The sequence below is a fragment of the Oncorhynchus masou genome, chromosome 2, assembly GCF_036934945.1.
Source record: "Oncorhynchus masou masou isolate Uvic2021 chromosome 2, UVic_Omas_1.1, whole genome shotgun sequence".
In the NCBI taxonomy this organism is placed as follows: Eukaryota; Metazoa; Chordata; class Actinopteri; order Salmoniformes; family Salmonidae; genus Oncorhynchus; species Oncorhynchus masou.
This window is the reverse complement of record NC_088213.1, coordinates 36,007,781-36,024,525: the sequence shown is the minus strand read 5'-3', so window position 1 is coordinate 36,024,525 and position 16,745 is coordinate 36,007,781. Positions and strand designations below refer to the sequence as shown.

General features: G+C 42.5%; 2 protein-coding genes across 8 annotated transcripts in view; both read right to left on the bottom strand.

The window, feature by feature from the left end:
* Positions 1 to 4,030, bottom strand: part of LOC135504152 (SH2 domain-containing adapter protein F-like) — a 133,172-nt gene extending 129,142 nt beyond the window's left edge. For all 7 annotated transcript variants that reach the window (XM_064922479.1, XM_064922503.1, XM_064922519.1 and 4 more), the window contains exon 1: positions 3,398 to 4,030. In XM_064922479.1, the coding sequence (XP_064778551.1) occupies positions 3,398 to 3,802 (405 nt within the window). In that variant the 5' untranslated portion in view covers positions 3,803 to 4,030. The remainder of the gene's footprint in view (positions 1 to 3,397) is intronic.
* Positions 4,031 to 5,682: 1,652 nt separating this feature from the next.
* LOC135553014 (G2/mitotic-specific cyclin-B1-like) lies at positions 5,683 to 8,387 on the bottom strand. The gene is made up of 8 exons (XM_064985055.1): positions 8,304 to 8,387; positions 7,780 to 7,902; positions 7,199 to 7,390; positions 6,871 to 7,029; positions 6,564 to 6,800; positions 6,188 to 6,337; positions 5,893 to 6,003; positions 5,683 to 5,805 (listed from the first exon to the last, which is right to left on the bottom strand). The coding sequence occupies exons 1-8, from the start codon at positions 8,385 to 8,387 to the stop codon at positions 5,692 to 5,694; spliced, it is 1,170 nt and encodes a 389-aa protein (XP_064841127.1). The 3' UTR covers positions 5,683 to 5,691.
* Between the last annotated feature and the right edge of the window lie 8,358 nt (positions 8,388 to 16,745).

Here is a 16,745-nt window from a genome sequence, read left to right as displayed (position 1 = left end):
ATTAACGGAAACTTTTACAAAAACACATTTACTTGAAGAACAGTGCAGTTGCAAAGTCTGGTAACAGTGACACTTTGTTTTTGTAATTCCGTTACCAAACGATGAAGAACAGTCATATCATCAGCTGCAATTTGACAAGGGCAGAGGCTAGTGCTATTTTAATAGAAAATCCTCACCATCAGAACTGACACAAAATTATGTTGACCGTCTTCAAAAAACGTGTAGTACATACAGCGTAACACCTGATAAGTCTAGTTGCTTTTACAGGTAGTTCTACTGGAAAAGGAATAGGCTATTCCACATGTCATTTCATAACCATCACACTTGGGGTCTCTCACTCTCACGACACCAACGTTAGTTGTGCATCTCAGCAGACAGACCCTACAGGGGTCTAGACAATAGATCCTTCTGGAACAGTACCTGACAACATTACCTTGGCCTGTCTGTCGGAAAAGCCAGCATGTGTAAGGTTGAAGGCCTGTGTTGCCTAGTGATTAAACTCTCGTGGGGACTGTCTGCTCTCTTTATTACTTAGCCCCCCCCCCCCTCACATTTCACCACAGTACTAAACAAAATTCCAGTCTTCTGACTTAGAGGGATTCTAACTCACCCACCCCTCACATGGATGTGATACAATTTCAGCATATCGTCGTGTTCATGTTTGAGTGTGCAACATTTTTAAACCATGTTACAGAACAATCCGCCTGGCTGCCAGCTCCTCCAACATGTGCCCAGTGCAAAAAGGGGGAGACAGAGGCAACAGTATTTCCCTGCTGGAGAATGCCATCCCTAATTTACAACCAAGATCAAAATAAACTCCAATTAACAGGAGACAGCGGTAATCCGTTTAATTAGCCAACAGCAGTCAGTTGCTGTGAGGAAACAGTCTTGTTTCCTGTTATTTTAATTTGGTCAGCTCTGGAACATTGTTCATCATAAAATACAAAAAACCCTGCATTGTTGAATGTGATGACAACTGCATACGAGAAACTACTTTCAGAAATTAGAAGACCATTTCTGAATAGACAAATCACTGTACAATTATTATATGGAGGTGTTTCAAGCTTGCCAATTGCCATGTTCCTTTGCTGTACGACACTGCTTACTGGCATATTTTATGACCACTGGTTGAACTGAAACAAAAAAGCTCCAATGGAACGGCAGGCAAGCACCATCAACACTGAACAGACCACACCTTACAACAGGAAGTGTGGAGAGAGGAAGTAACCTGTTTAAGGGACTAAGGAATTTCATAACAGAATTGTAAATGTGCAGCACTACTTTGCATACTTGCATAAGGTTTTGGCTGTGCTCTAACTAAACTACTATGATATTGTCTGGCGTAGTAAGCTTGAGTAAACAAATACCTGGCAACAGGTGATTAGTTAGTGCTTCAGAACAGAGAGTAGTAGACTGAGTTATGCAGCATGGGTGTTGGCAATGTTGAGAAATACTTCTGCACCTTTTCTCTCACACACACACACACACTTTTCCTGGGTCCTCCTCCCCTGCCTGCGCTGGAGGGAGAGGCATGTACATTCATAAACAGAATCACACTCTTACTTAACCTCACTGGCATTGAATGGACTTGCCTAATTAAATAAAAATGGGATCCACGTGTTCATCTGACTGGGGAAGATGATGATTAAGGGCTTCTTTGCCAACATCCAGAACGATCCCTTCACAGAAAGGTTAGAGTTTAAAATATTGTAATAAAATTCATACTTGAAGACAGCATGCATCTTCCTTTCACCTACCTACATGCAGGCTACTACACTTCTTCATCTAATGTTACCAAACGCTCAGTAAAGATTTTAATGTATTGTGCAGCTGCTGTCTGTCCGACTGACCCAGCCATTGATAAACACCTGAAAGAACTACACTGAACAAAAACACATCTAAAAGTGTTGGTCCCATGTTTCATGAGCTGAAATAAAGGATCCCAAAAATTCTGAATACACACAAAACAATTTCTGTACACAAATGTACTTTATATCCCCTTAGTGAGCATTTCTCCTTTGCCAAGACAATCCAGCCACCTGACAGATGTAACTTGTCAAGAACCTGATTAAACGGCATGATCATTACACAGGTGCAACTTGTGCTGGGGACAATAAAAGAACACTCTAAAATGTATAGTTGTCACACAACACAATGCCACAGAGGTCTCAAGTTGAGGGAGCGTGTAATTGGCATTCTGACTGCAGGACTGTCCACTAGAGCGGTTGCCGGAGAATTTAAATGTTAATTTCTTTACTATAAGCCGCACCCAACGTTATTTTAGGGAATCTGGCAGTATGTCCAACCAGCCTCACAACTGAACACTGCACCGTGTGGGTGAGCTGTTTGCTAATGGTGGTCGCTGGAGTTATGGTATAGGCAGGCATAAGCGACGGACAATGAACACAATTGCATTTTATCAATGGCAATTTGAATGCACCGAGATACCATGAGGCGATCCTGAGGCCCATTGTTGTGCCATCCATCCACCATCACCTCATGTTTCAGCATGATTTTTTTTAAAACCTTTATTTAACTAAGCAAGTCAGTTAAGAACAAATTCTTATTTTCAATGACGGATTAGGAACAGTGGGTTAACTGCCTGTCCAGGGGGTAGAATGACAGATTTTGTACCTTGTCAGGTCGGGGATTTGAACTTGCAACCTTTCGGTTACTAGTCCAATACTCTAACCACTAGGCTACCCCAATGCACAACCCCATGTTACATAGACCTGTACACATTTACTGGAAGTGGAAAATACTCATACATGTCACGCATTGAGCACGTTTGGCATGCTCTGGATTGACGTGTATGACAGTGTTTGTTCCAGTTCCCGCCAATATCCAGCAACTTCACACAGCCATTGAAGAGGAGTGAGACAACAATCAACAGCCTGATCAACTGGAATGACATGTGTTGCGCTGCAAATGGTCACACCAGATACTAACTGGTTTTCTGATCCATGCCCCTATTTTTTAAAAGCTATCTGTATTCCCAGTCATGTGAAATCCATAGATTAGGACAAATTAATTTATTTCAATTAACCGATGAACTCAGTAAAATCGTTCATTGTTGCATGTCGCACTTATATTTTTGTTCAGTGTCGTCCTGCCGGTTTCAATGATCCATTCCCTGTTTGAGTAAGTCCTCACATGACGGAACATGATCTGATCCAACACTTTCAATTTTAACCAATGCGTTTGAATAGTGAAAATGAACATGCCCACATCACATAACTATTGATCCATCTCTTTAAATTGAACCGAGGTGGATAGATAGCCTACAAAAATTTGAAGAAGTCCAAATGGCAATGATGGGACATATGCTACAATGTTACTGGTGTTGGATATTGGAGGGGTAGGCTAAAGGCAAAAATACATTTTTTTTTAAACGTACCTTTTCTTTATTCTCATTTTCAGGAGGCGGTGACGTGGGAGATTTAACGTTCCCAACAGCAACAGCTTGGGCAACGATACCGCTGCCCGGAGCAGAGTTGCTTTTCTCGATTGTTTCCACCTTTATAAGCCGGTGCTTTGGTGACACATACTTTATGTCCGGTGACCCCCCACAGCCCAGACCAGTTCCAAACGAAATATTTCCTCCCGTGTACGGATCTTCGAAGTCCAGTTCCTTTTGTAGTTTGTAAGCAGCAAGAATGTCCGGCTGTGCGGGGCTTGGATGTTGATAGCCAGGCGTACCAGTCACAGCGGCGTGACAATGTCTGTAGTCCGGTTTCGGGGGCGCCGGAGGTGGTGCTTTGGTAGTTTTGAATCCTAGGTGTTCCCTGAACCATCTGGCCATGCTGCCAGTGCATTGCTCACAAGTCTATATAAATATTTCGTTTCACCTTTCCTGACAATAACCTCTTTTCCTGAGCGTTGTATTTCTATAGGTCACATCGACTGGCTTCTGAAATGTTTCTACAGCTCCAACTCTGTCCGTGGATACTGCGCTGACCAAGAGAACACAGCCACATGTACTTTCTGAGCTCCCGCAACTCTGACACTTTCGCTCTGACAGCAGAGCGCTCTTGGCTATGGCGAGTCCTCTCCGCAACATGGGAGAGCGCTTTTGCAAGCGTGGGATACGTTTCCCAGTCCTCATACCTGAGAACATTCACTGCCACCTACCGGACTGATGTTAATTTAGCCTACTAAATGCTTGATTTTACTTGTAATATCCGTGAGGTCGTGACATTGTCCTTGTTTGTTTCTTAATAGTATGCTGCAGCTGTTGTAGTGGACAACTTAGTCAAAAGTCCGAGCCACTAACATGTGGGATTACAAAATGTTTAAAAACGCGTGCATAACGGCTATGTCGTGGTAGACCTTGGTTGGGTGTTTTGCCCATTTAAAAACAGAAGAAAAAAAATCCACAGGCAGACCTGATTACTGTAGCATATAATTGTTCCAAGGTGCAAACCATGAATTCCATACCCGTGCATTCCTACTTCCTGGTCACCTGTGTGCATATGTGAAAGTGACTCATCATACAGTGCCAACTAGTGTACAAATGAAGTGCAATACAATGACAAACTGTAGACTACAACCACAAGGCCAAAAAAGTTCCTTCAATGATTAAATGTGGATGAGAATCATGTGAAGTACAGGGAGGCTGCCTTCAGTACCATGGGAGTTCCTTGTCCCTCTTCATCCCCATGTGTATATGCAAGACCAAGGATTGTTCAATTACAGTACAGTTGGACTGAAGGGTAAAATGCCCTACTCATGCAAACTGCTTTCACCTCCAGATGGCCATTGAAGCCTGATCTGATTGCATTGCAAATTACCAGTGAGGAGAAAGAGGTTAGTGCAGGCACTACAGTCCCGCCACAAATTCCTCCCCTACAGCAACGTTTATCTAGACTAGAGCATTGGGCTATGCTCCCACAAACAGAGGGGAAATTCTGTAATTAATATCTTTAAGATCCTTTTATTTAATGAAAACTGAAACTCCTAAACTATCACACTGTTTGGAAATTGCATTCTGTGTACACTTGTCTGGAACTGCATCGCTAAAGGATCACTGCCACTACCTCACTTTCCAACCAATGTGGAAGAATTGAGGAGCAGACTGAAGTATAGGGGCAATTCAGCATTACTTGGAGGACAATGGAATTGCTTCACCTCAAAACAGGCAGAGAGATCACTAAGTCTCCAAGGTCTGCCGCCCCATCCGAGGGACCTTGAGATCATGTGGGAAACTAATTGACTTTACAATCAGACAGCAAACAAGTCTCATTTCCTTTAGATGGCGACGCATCACAGTAACAGCCCACATTAGCAGAAGCAGTGTTTTTTTTATGAAGCAATATTTAATAACTCCACACCCCCAGGCAAGGAGCACAATGTGCAGCTAGGAGTTTAACCCTGAAAAGGCCCCTGGGAGAGGCAGCAGCACCATGCACTGAATATAGATTTTTGTATTTTCCCCTTTGCTGAAATCTTGCCATACACTTTGAAGGTGGGTGGAGTAATTCCTTTTATCCCATCCGTTTCACTTGGATCACTTGTTTTTAGTTAAACAACCCACCATGCATGAGTCTGCTGTGGATGTCAATGTGGTGCTTACCATGACAACATATCACATACATTAATCTTGCTTTTTAAAATCAAGACAAGCCATTGAAAACTAAAGATTTATTTAAAATGGTTTATAAAGTGCTAAAAACACAGGGTAAATCAATCGTGTCAACAGTGAGAGTTGGAAAGTTTGTTAATGTAGGCGTAAGCCCTGGTAGATGTCAGCTCTGGGAGACAGCTGACCCTGAGTAGCTTGACATTGTCATACTTCTGCTTGATTGACTGGAGAGAAAAAAGTTTCAGTTAAACATTGCCGTGTGGCCCTACAGTACATCACTGGGCTAGAAGTCATCTAAAGACTGGGCTCACCAACTGCTTCATGCTGCCATCACTCAAGCGCTCCAGCATCTTGGCAATGCATTGCATCACAGGTAGCAGAGAGATCTCTGTGTAGCCTGTGTAGTGCTGTAGGGCTGGGGTCTATGGAGCAAACCTTAAGTATCAATTCAGTGACAACAGAAAAGTGTTGAAGTTGACACACATCACTTCATAACTGTAGATTTATCAGGAATCCTAAGCCAAAGAAAACTAATGGATTATGGGTTAGAAGTGTCTAGTTTCATACACTTCCCATAAGTCAAAATATTCATTGCTCATAACTGACCCATTCATAACCAGCAGAATCATGAAGGATCCTGGATGATAATGCAAGAGCTGCTGCAGCGGTCAGGGATGGTGGATGGTGGACTGAGGCATAGTCCAGAAGGGTCAGCTCCAGCAGGTATTTAGCCAGCCCATAACCAACAGGCTGAAGCTAGAAGATAAACGTACTGGCATGCAATATCATTTGTTTCCATGTGGCTCTGAACCAATTAAATAGCTGGTCAGCAAGTACAATTAAGGAATAAACAAAAAGGTTGTCAGCACAGCATGACGCAAATTGGGTGAGTTTGCGTCAGGAGAGCTAAACAATGTGTATTAGATTTAAAAAAAAAATAATTAAAAAAATTAAAATCACAAAAAATAAAAAATAAACTCACCTTCCCAACCTTGGAAGCTCTCCTTAGAAAGTGAACTGGTGGTGGTCGTCCCAGTTCATAGTTCAAGGCTTTCAGAATGGTAACTTCCATCAAGCGTATCTCAGCACAGGAGTAGGTGAAGTCTGTTATATGGGCAAAGTCCTTCACCACGGGAGGAGCGATTTCCTCGTACTTGGAAGCGATGAGCATCGCAGTGACACCAACCAGTTGCAGAGACTTCTTTGGCACTGGATAGTTCTGAGCAAAAGAGAAAACGATGGATAAAAAGTCAAATGTATCCGACCATCAGAGGAAAAACAAGCCATACCTGGAGAAAGCGGTCGATGATCCCAACAGTCATGTAGAGGGTCTCCTGGTGCAGTCTGAACTGCTTCTGGACCTGTACCAGCCAGTCAACTAGAATACTCCGCATGCTCCCAGTCACATCACAACCCTCCAGATGACATGGTTTTATAGCCATGGCAACCTGTCACACAGTAAGAGAGGGGTCTGTGGCGAGACACAGGATCTTGACTAATAATGGTTCATGTAGTAAAAAAGGGAAACCTGTGTCACATCTGACAACTCAAATAAAATCACATGAAATTGAATTAGGCTCAGAACAAACAAAAGATAGTTGAAATTAGTCCCAAAACCTCCAGGTTCCTTAGATGAGCGTAAATGTCCTTCACATAGTCACTGCACAGCAAGGAGTCGCCCGCGTCTGCAGAGTCCACATCTGGGATGTTGAGCAGGGCATGTGAGAAGGCCCGTGGCACATTGAGCCCCTCGTCCCGAGAGGCCTCTTGGCTCAGAGGCTGCTCAGGGGCAGCTGGAATGGGCTTGGCCTAAAGAACAACAAGATATAGAGAAGTGGATGGAATTCTCTGTGAAGCTGAACTACAGACAACGAGTGCACAACATCCATGACAACTCAGATTTTAGTATATTGGATTAACATGAGACATTTCCATAGAGTAGTGATGTATATCTAACTACAGCTAAGCCCAGCTTCAACCTTCTCTCCTTAAAATCTCACCTGTCTGACCAGATCACAGTTGCCAGCCCCAGTGTTCTCCTTTGAAATAACATGGACTCTTTCAGTGGCGCTCTGCTTACATTGAGCTGGTTTGACGGGAACAGACGTCTGTTTCTCAGGAAAATAAAACGCAGATAATTATTCAAACTGAACCACACCGTAATTAAAATGTTTTAATTGAAAAAATAATACATTTACATTTGCTTTAATCCCTTTGGCCTTGTTCAGTTTGCTTGCTACATTTCCCAAAGGCACCCTGGACCTCAGGCCATATGAGGTGGCAGGTTTTCCTGGTAAGGAAACATTCTCCTCTGACTTGGTCTGGACATTCAATTCAACATTTAAAAGCACAATTATGAGTTTGTCCAACAGTAGCCCATCACTTGTTGTTAATTCAGTATATTTACAAATACTAAAAAAGCAATGTATATTTTGGGTTAACACATGGAAGACAAGGCATTCATAATATTCTTCAATACCCAATAGGCATAAATTAAGTGAAATGTCTACTGAACAGAAGGAAATATCCTAGCTCTTGAGAACCTAAGGCCATACACAAGGGATAGAAATATCCCAGAGTGTGCCTTCACAGTAGCCAAATAAGAATGGTTGATTAGCTCAAGATGAGACAGCCACATGACAAATTACAACATTCTTGTACCCCAGTAAAACCAATGACATATGGTTAGGCTAATAGTGAACTATCAAAGCATCAGTCATACCTTTACATTTGGAACTGCACATGTCTCCTGATTGGTAGGATTGGTCTCTTTCACAGGCAATTTGGACCTCAAGTTGTAAGGCATTGAGACAACAGGCTTTGCAGTAATAATGGTCTCTTCTGGCCTTGCTTTTCAGGTTAGGGCCGCCTATAACAGATCTATAGAATATTTATCCTTCTTCAGAACATAAAATACAGTGTACCAGCCCATCAACAAAGTTGATGGAAACCCATAGGCCAATTTATCACTGACCTGTACTCAGGGGTAGACATAACGATATATAGTAAATCTGTCTCCATCCATTTAGTACAATCTTATGCATTTGCAACGTGTGACATGTCACAAATTCCAATTTGTAGGGCTTAACATTTGCCAGGTGGCTAACACTAATGTTAGCTAGGTTATGAGTTAGGTTTAGGGTTAGTTACTTTGCAACTACTTGGCATGTTATCTAAATAGCAGTTCAAAGTTGCTAATTAACTAAAATGTTAAAGTTGTCTGATGAGATTTGAACACGCAACCTTTGGGTTGCTAGACATTCCCACAAACCCTCCTTACAATTTTGCCTTAAGTAAGCTTGTCTTATGGAGCCACAACAAAAATGTAACATAATAGTGTCCCAGATTTACGTTTACTATGGTACGTCTAGTCTATGACAGCAGGCAGCAAACACTAGTAGCAAACTTTGCACTGGCAGTAGCCTACTGCAGCCAAATATATGTATATATAAATCATTGACAGTAGCTTACATGCGTTATTCTAGAAGCCGCAAAAGAACAGAGAGCGCTGGAGTTCAACTTCACTGAGATTCAATGACATTTACAGCTGCCATGTAGTGCGTTCACAGCAACAGCTGTATTTAATGACATTGATTAGAAATTAGACTCATGCTGCGTTCATGTAACCACATACGACTGGGAAAGATCCAATAGACCGGCCCTCCAACTGGTAATTACTAGTTGGACACTTCTATATAATCCTCATGCCGCGTTTAAGTACCAGTCGGAATGTTTTACTTGCTTACTGGTTGTAGTTATACACGTGACGTGCAAGTCAGAAATTGAGTTTTTCTCGTTCGGACTAGCACATGTACGTGGCATGAGCGCCAACTTCTCCCATATGCTCACATCTGACATAACCTATTAAGGAAATTACCGCGATTATATAATTTTTGGCAGTTAAATGCAAAAACAAAACATTATTTATAAAAGGCAATCTATTAAAAAATATATGTTAACACTAATTTATTTACAAGCATGATAGCTGTACTTTCAGTTTTCTGGTTTATGCAGCTGGTTGGCCATTAGCCAATTGGCGTTTCTCAATGAGTTCAAAACACGCGAATCATTTACGACGTCACAACTGGTAAATTCCCAACTCCTACTTCTTTCCGAATGCAGCATAAGTCCATAATTTAAAAAACAATTATCTAGGGCTAGGCTACTTCAACTGCGCGTAGACAAGCGTCTTTTGACATCAGATATTTTTCAGAGCTGATCTGATTGGTCAAATTTGGCAAATAAGTGAAAAAATATCAGAATTGGGCTGCCTGTCTAAACGCAGCCTTCGAGCTTTACACACAGGACCAGATGACTTAACGGCATGTAGGACAAATTCCCGTTGCCCCTGACCTCTGGGCCCCCGACCCATCATAATATAGTGGGCTAGATTATGAAAATTAGATCATTAATATGATTCACAGTTGCATAGAGTATATTTGAGAAGTTCAGAGATATTTTCAGAGACCCCCTATAAATCTTTAAAAACATGTTTTTGATTGCCCTATAACTTCTACCACTGTACTTTTGAATTAGTCATTGGTTCCCTGTAACACTTGAAATGTGTTATGAATGGGTTTGCATTTAGATGTTTTAAAAATGGATCAAAATTCAAATCAATGGTCTTGCAGTATTGATTCATTATGACACACAGTTTATGCTTTTGTTCTTAAACTCCTCTTTGAAGCCCCAGTGTTCACACAGATGTGAAGGTAAGTGGTTGGAGAAGTCAGAAGATTACAGTACAGAGCCTGCTTTATGTTGATAGGCTTTACATCTCCTGCTACGAGAACACACAGGCATGCAGGCACACACACACACACACCCACACACACACACACCCACACACACTGAATATCAGACAGTTTTCCTACCTATAGTACCTTGGGTATTGTCGCTGGCATTTCAGTTTCAAGTCATGCAACAACAACATACTCTCATTAAGCAAACTGAGCTCTTTGCGAAACATCAATAATTCAAACAGTTTTATATTGGGTAAACACTGCAGCCAGCAAATCTCACTCCACCCTCCACTGGTCTGACTGCATTCATACAAACAAGAAATGAGTACTGGGTCAAGTAAGGCACTGGCCACCAATATCTACAACTGCTAAGCCTACCCAGAGGCCATGGGATCTGTAACCAGCTTTAATTATGTAATACAGTCATGTAAGATGCTTTTATCCAAAGTAACTTACTGTGCAATGAGTACTTACATGTGTACTATGTGTTTGTGGTCCCAGTGGGATTTGAACCCATGACATCTGCATAGCTAGCACCCCACTCTAAACATCAGTCATGAAGGCAGCGTATGGACAGTCTATATTCTCCAGCTGTCCATATTCTCCATATTCTCTGTACAAAGTCTGCCTCATCAGTCAAGTCAGGCAACTGAGGCTATGAATATAAACATGATATAAACCTGTGGTTGCAACTTCCAACCGAGCACAACACACATACAGAGGTAAGAGTGTCATAGGGGTGGCAGGTAGCCTTGTGGTTAGAGCTTTGGACTAGTAACCCGAAAGGTTGCTAGATTGAATCCCTGAGCTGACAAGGTAAATATCAGTCATTCTGCCCCTGAACAAGGTAGTTAACCCACTGTTCCTAGGCCATCATTGAAATTAAGAATTTGTTCTTAAACTGACTTGCCTAGTTAAATAAAGGTAAAATCAATTTTAAAATTCTCTTTGTCCACTGTTTCCCCAGTAAAGCATCAATATTGCAATGCAGCTCTGCTCTAGTGCAGTTCATGTCTCTTGTTTGATCCCGCTGAAGGCGGACAGGTCCCCCACGTCCGCTTTCGCTGTTTGATTGCATTGCTTTGTTTGCTATCCCATTCCTGTCAATCAACGTGGAGACCAGATAAACACAGACCATCACAAGCCAAGGGTAGAGGCAGGTGGCTTCAGCAGTTCATTCAACATCACAGTGGCTGTCACCTGTGGTCACTAGTTCCATAGAGCCACCTAGCAGGTGAGATGAAATGCAGTATTAATGTTTCCTGTTCCGTGAGGGCGGACAGGGATAGATTACTACTCTGATTCATGTGTTGTTCTCTGCCTGGGCCCAGCTGTACATAGGTATGAGGAATGAGATAAGAGTATATTCATATATAGTTTATTATGGAGTCATCTCAGATGTGTTCTATATGCAATGAAAACAGGTGTTGCTTGGCTTGACCTCCTTCTTGTGAAAGTCCTTATGTTGCTAATGTGAAATAATGGTATCGAATCGAATTGTCTGTGGCTTGGGTGTTATTCCACTAGTTAGTCAGTCTTTCTTTGTTCTCAATGTGTACTCTGTTTTCATGGGGCCACATCACAGTGCCAGTGCATTATTTTAGGTGGACCGTCTGTGATGCAGAACGTTCTGACCCAATGACTCATGGCAGGGCCCGTCCGTCTCTCAATTCTCCTCTCAGCCCTGTTAGTCTTTTATCCCATTTGACCTGATGGCTTATTCACATTTATGAAGGCCAGCTGGGTAATGGGGGTCTATATTTAGATACTGCTCTGATTATGGTTATTGATCATGTTTTCACCATTATCTGTGAGGTTCAATATAATCCAGAGGCAACAATGTTCTAATGACAAAATCCTCTCCCATCTTCAATAAGGCTCCTCTCTTGAAGATTTGCGTGAGAAATCTCCCTCATAGTTGTTTGCTTTTTGAAGTGATAATCCCATGTGATAGACCTAATAGAACACTAGGACTACCTGCTGGGATGACCTACTTTTTCTTAGGGGAATTAGGGTGCTTCTCAAACACCCTTGAAAATCATATAGGCCTATCATATGAAAGGAGTACAGATCATAAAACAGTGTTATTTTAAGGTAGAATCCACAGGATGACTCACTTAGGGGGGGGGTGGCTCTCCACTTGCTTGTGTGACGTTGTGCAAGTTTGACTCTCCCTCTGCGGTAGCTCCCCCCCCCCAAGCATCACTCTAAGTTCTGGTTTTGTCTTATGATCAAAATTGCATCCCATTGGTAGTTTGTGCTGGATAAACAAGCAAACAGGTTCTATCTCTTTCTCTCTTTGTTCTCTCTCTCTCTCTCTCTCTCTCTCTCTCTCTCTCTCTCTCTCACTGACTCACTCACTGACTCACTCACTCACTGACTCACTCACTGACTCACTCACTGACTGACTGACTGACTGACTCACTCACTCACTCACTCACTCACTCACTCACTCACTCACTCACTCACTCACTCACTCACTCACTCACTCACTCACTCACTCACCCTCTCTCAATTCAATTCAATTTAATTCAATGGGCTTTATTGGCATGGGAAACACGTTTACATTACAAATGCTATTGAAATGGATAAACTAAAGTGCAATAAACAATACAAAGTGAATAGTAAATATTACACTAACACAACTTGTTAGAGCCGATTTGGACATATTTGTATAAAAGACCGAACATATGGAGCTCCGTGTATATTTGTGTAACTATATTAAATATGAATGTAAATGATGAAATATTAGGTACGTACCTTTATGATTTATATTTACCTGATTGAGATATATTAATTTGTTGTTAGTGTAACTCAGTTTTTGGCCCCCCCTCTTGCCTATTCATTGTATTGTGGCTAAGTGTGTTAGGATAAAGGCAGGAAGTTGGGCCTTCGGGAGGGGAAGTCCTTGCTAGATGCGGGAGCAGTATAGTTTTTTGACCATACAGACATACATACATACAGACATAATATGTATTTTCCATATCAAGTATTCTATGCTTTAAGTTGATTGGAGAATAATTTATTTGTTAGATATAAGAAGAATAAACATTTTTGTTGCACCATATCCCTGGATGTCATTGAATGTTTGGCCGTTTGGAAACCTTGAGTGTGGACTGTATGCGTACCAAACAACCCCGCTTCAGGCTTGGGCAGTGGCTATGGTAAAGACGAAAGGAAGCCACTACACAACTACCAAACGAATAAAGACATTTCAAATGTCATATTATGTTTATATACAGTGTTGTAGCAATGTGCATATAGTTAAAGTACAGATGGGTTGTATTTAGAATGGTGTTTGTTCTTCACTGGTTGCCCTTTTCTTGTGGCAACAGGTCACAAATCTTGCAGCTGTGATTGCACACTGTGGTATTTCACCCAAAAGGAGTTTATCAATATTTATCAAGATATGGGAGTTTATCAATATTATCAATATTTATCCATATCAAAATCCAAACTTGGATTTGTTTTCAAATTCTTTGTGGGTTTGTGTAATCTGAGGGATTGTGTATCTAAGATGGTCATACATTTGGCAGAAGGTTAGGAAGTGCAGCTCAGTTTCCACCTCATTTTGCAGGCAGTGTGCACATAGCCTGTCTTCTCTTGAGAGCCAGGTATGCCTACGGCAACCTTTCTCAATAGCAAGGCTATGCTCACTGGGTCTGTACATAGTCAAACGCTTTCCTTCATTTTGTGTCAGTCACAATGGTCAGGTATTCTGCCACCGTGTATTCTCTGTCTAAAAGCATTATAGTTTGCTCAGTTAATTTTTTATTCTTTCCAATGTGTCATGTGTATATAAATATATAATTTATATTTTCTCATGATTTGGTTGGGTCTATTTGTGTTGCTGTCCTGGGGCTCTGTGGGGTCTGTTTGTGAACAGAGCCCCAGGACCAGCTTGCTTAGGGGACTCTTCTCCAGGTTCCTCTCTCTGTAGGTGATGGCTTTGTTATGGAAGGTTTGGGAATGCTTCCTTTTCGGTGGTTGTAGAATTTAACATCTCTTTTCTGGATTTTGATCATTAGCGGGTATCGGCCTAATTCTGGTGTTTTACATTGTACACTGAGAATACTTTTGTGAGTTCTTGGTTGGTGAGCGGACCCCGGATCTCACAACCATAAAGGGCAATGGGTTCTATAACTGATTCAAGTTTTTTTTTGCCAGATCATAATTGTTACGTCAAATTTTATGTTCCTTTTGATGGCATAGAAGGTCCTTCTTGCCTTGTCACTCAGATCATTCACAGCTTTGTGGAAGTTACCTGTAGCGCTGATGTTTAGGCCGAGCTTTCCGGACAACTGCTTCATCTGACCACTTTTTTATAGACCAAGTCACTGGTGCTTCCTGCTTTAAATTTATCTTGTAAGCAGGAATCAGGAGGATAGAGTTGTGGTCATATTTACCAAATGGAGGGCGAGGGAGAGCTTTGTACACGTCTCTGTGTGTGGAGTACAGGTGATCTAGAATTTGTTTCCCTCTGGTTGCACATTTAACATGTTGATGGAAATTTGGTAGAACTAATTTAAGTTTCCCTGCATTAAAGTCTCCGGTCAATAGGAGCACCGCCTCTGGGTGAGTGGTTTCCTGTTTGCTTATTTCCTTATACAGCTGACTGAGTGCGGTCTTAGTGCCAGCATCTGTCTATGGTGGTAAATAAACAGCCACGAAAAGTATAGCTGAAAACTCTCTAGGTAAGTAGTGTGGCCTGCAATTTATCACAATGTACTCTACTTCAGGCGAGCAAAATCTAGAGACTTCCTTAGATTTCGTGCACCAGCTGTTGTTTACAAATATGCACATACCGCCCACACCCCGTATTACCGGAGTGTGCTGTTCTATCTTGCCGGTGCAGCATGTATCCCGCTAGCTGAATATCCATGTCGTCATTCAGCCACGATTCCGTGAAGCACAGGATATTACAGTTTTTGATGTCCCGATGGTAGGATATTCGTGATCGTACCTCCTCTAGTTTATTGTCCAATGATTGCACGTTGGTGAGTGGTATTGACGGTAATGGCAGCATTCCCAACATGTTCCAGGATTCTTCCGATGGCATTGAGGAGTACACCACATCAGTCACCGGCTTTATCAATAAGTGCATTGAAGACGTCGTCCCCACAGTGACTGTACGTACATACCCCAACCAGAAGTAATGGATTACAGGCAACATTCGCACTGAGCTAAAGGGTAGAGCTGCCGCTTTCAAGGTACGGGACTCTAACCTGGAAGCTTACAAAAAAATCCTGCTATGCCCTGCGACAAACCATCAAACATGAAAAGCATCACACAAAGCATACAGGACTAGGATTGAATGATACTACACCAGCTCCGATGCTCGTCGGATGTGGCAGGGCCTGCAAACCATTACAGACTACAAAGGGAAGTACAGCCGCGAGCTTCCCAGTGACACGAGCCTACCAGACGAGCTAAATCACTTTTATGCTCGCTTCAAGGAAACAACACTGAGGCATGCATGAGAGCATCAGTTGTTCCGGACGACTGTGTGATCACGCTCTCCGTAGCCGACGTGAGTAAAACCTTTAAACAGGTCAACATACAAAAGGCTGCGGGGCCAGACGGATTACCAGGACGTTGGTCTCCGGGCATGTGCTAACTAACTGGCAGGTGTCTTCACTGACATTTTCAACTTGGCAATAATGAAGTCTGTAATACCAACATGATTTAAGCAGACCACCATAGTCTCTGTGCCCAAGAACACAAAGGCAACCTGCCTAAATGATTACAGACCCGTAGCACTCACGTCCGTAGCCATGAAGTGCTTTGAAATGTAGGTAATGGCTCACATCAACACCATTATCCCAGAAACCCTAGACCCACTCTATTGCACTCCACACTGCCCTTTCCCACCTGGACAAAAGGAACACATGTGAGAATCCTATTCATTGACTACAGCTCAGCGTTCAACACCATAGTACCCTCAAAGCTCATCACTAAGCTAAGGATCCTGGGACTAAACACCTCTCTCTGCAACGGGATCCTGGACCTCCTGACGGGCCCCAGGTGGTGAGGGTAGGTAGGAACACATCTGCCACACTGATCCTCAATACTGGACCTCCCCAGGGGTGCATGCTCAGTCCCCTCCAGTACTCCCTGTTCACCCACGACTGCATGGCCAGGCATGACTACAACACCATCATTAAGTTTGCAGACAACATAACAGTGGTAGGCCTGATCACTGACAACGACGAGACAGCTTGTAGGGAGGAAGTCAGAGACCTGGCCGGGTGGTGCCAGAATAACAACCTATCCCTCAACGTAACCAAGACTAAGGACATTATTGTGGACTACAGGAAAAGGAGGACCGAGCACGCCCCCATTCTCATCGATGAGGCTGTAGTGGAGCAGGTTGAGAGCTCCAAGTTCCTTGGTGTCCACATCAACAACAAACTAGAATGGTC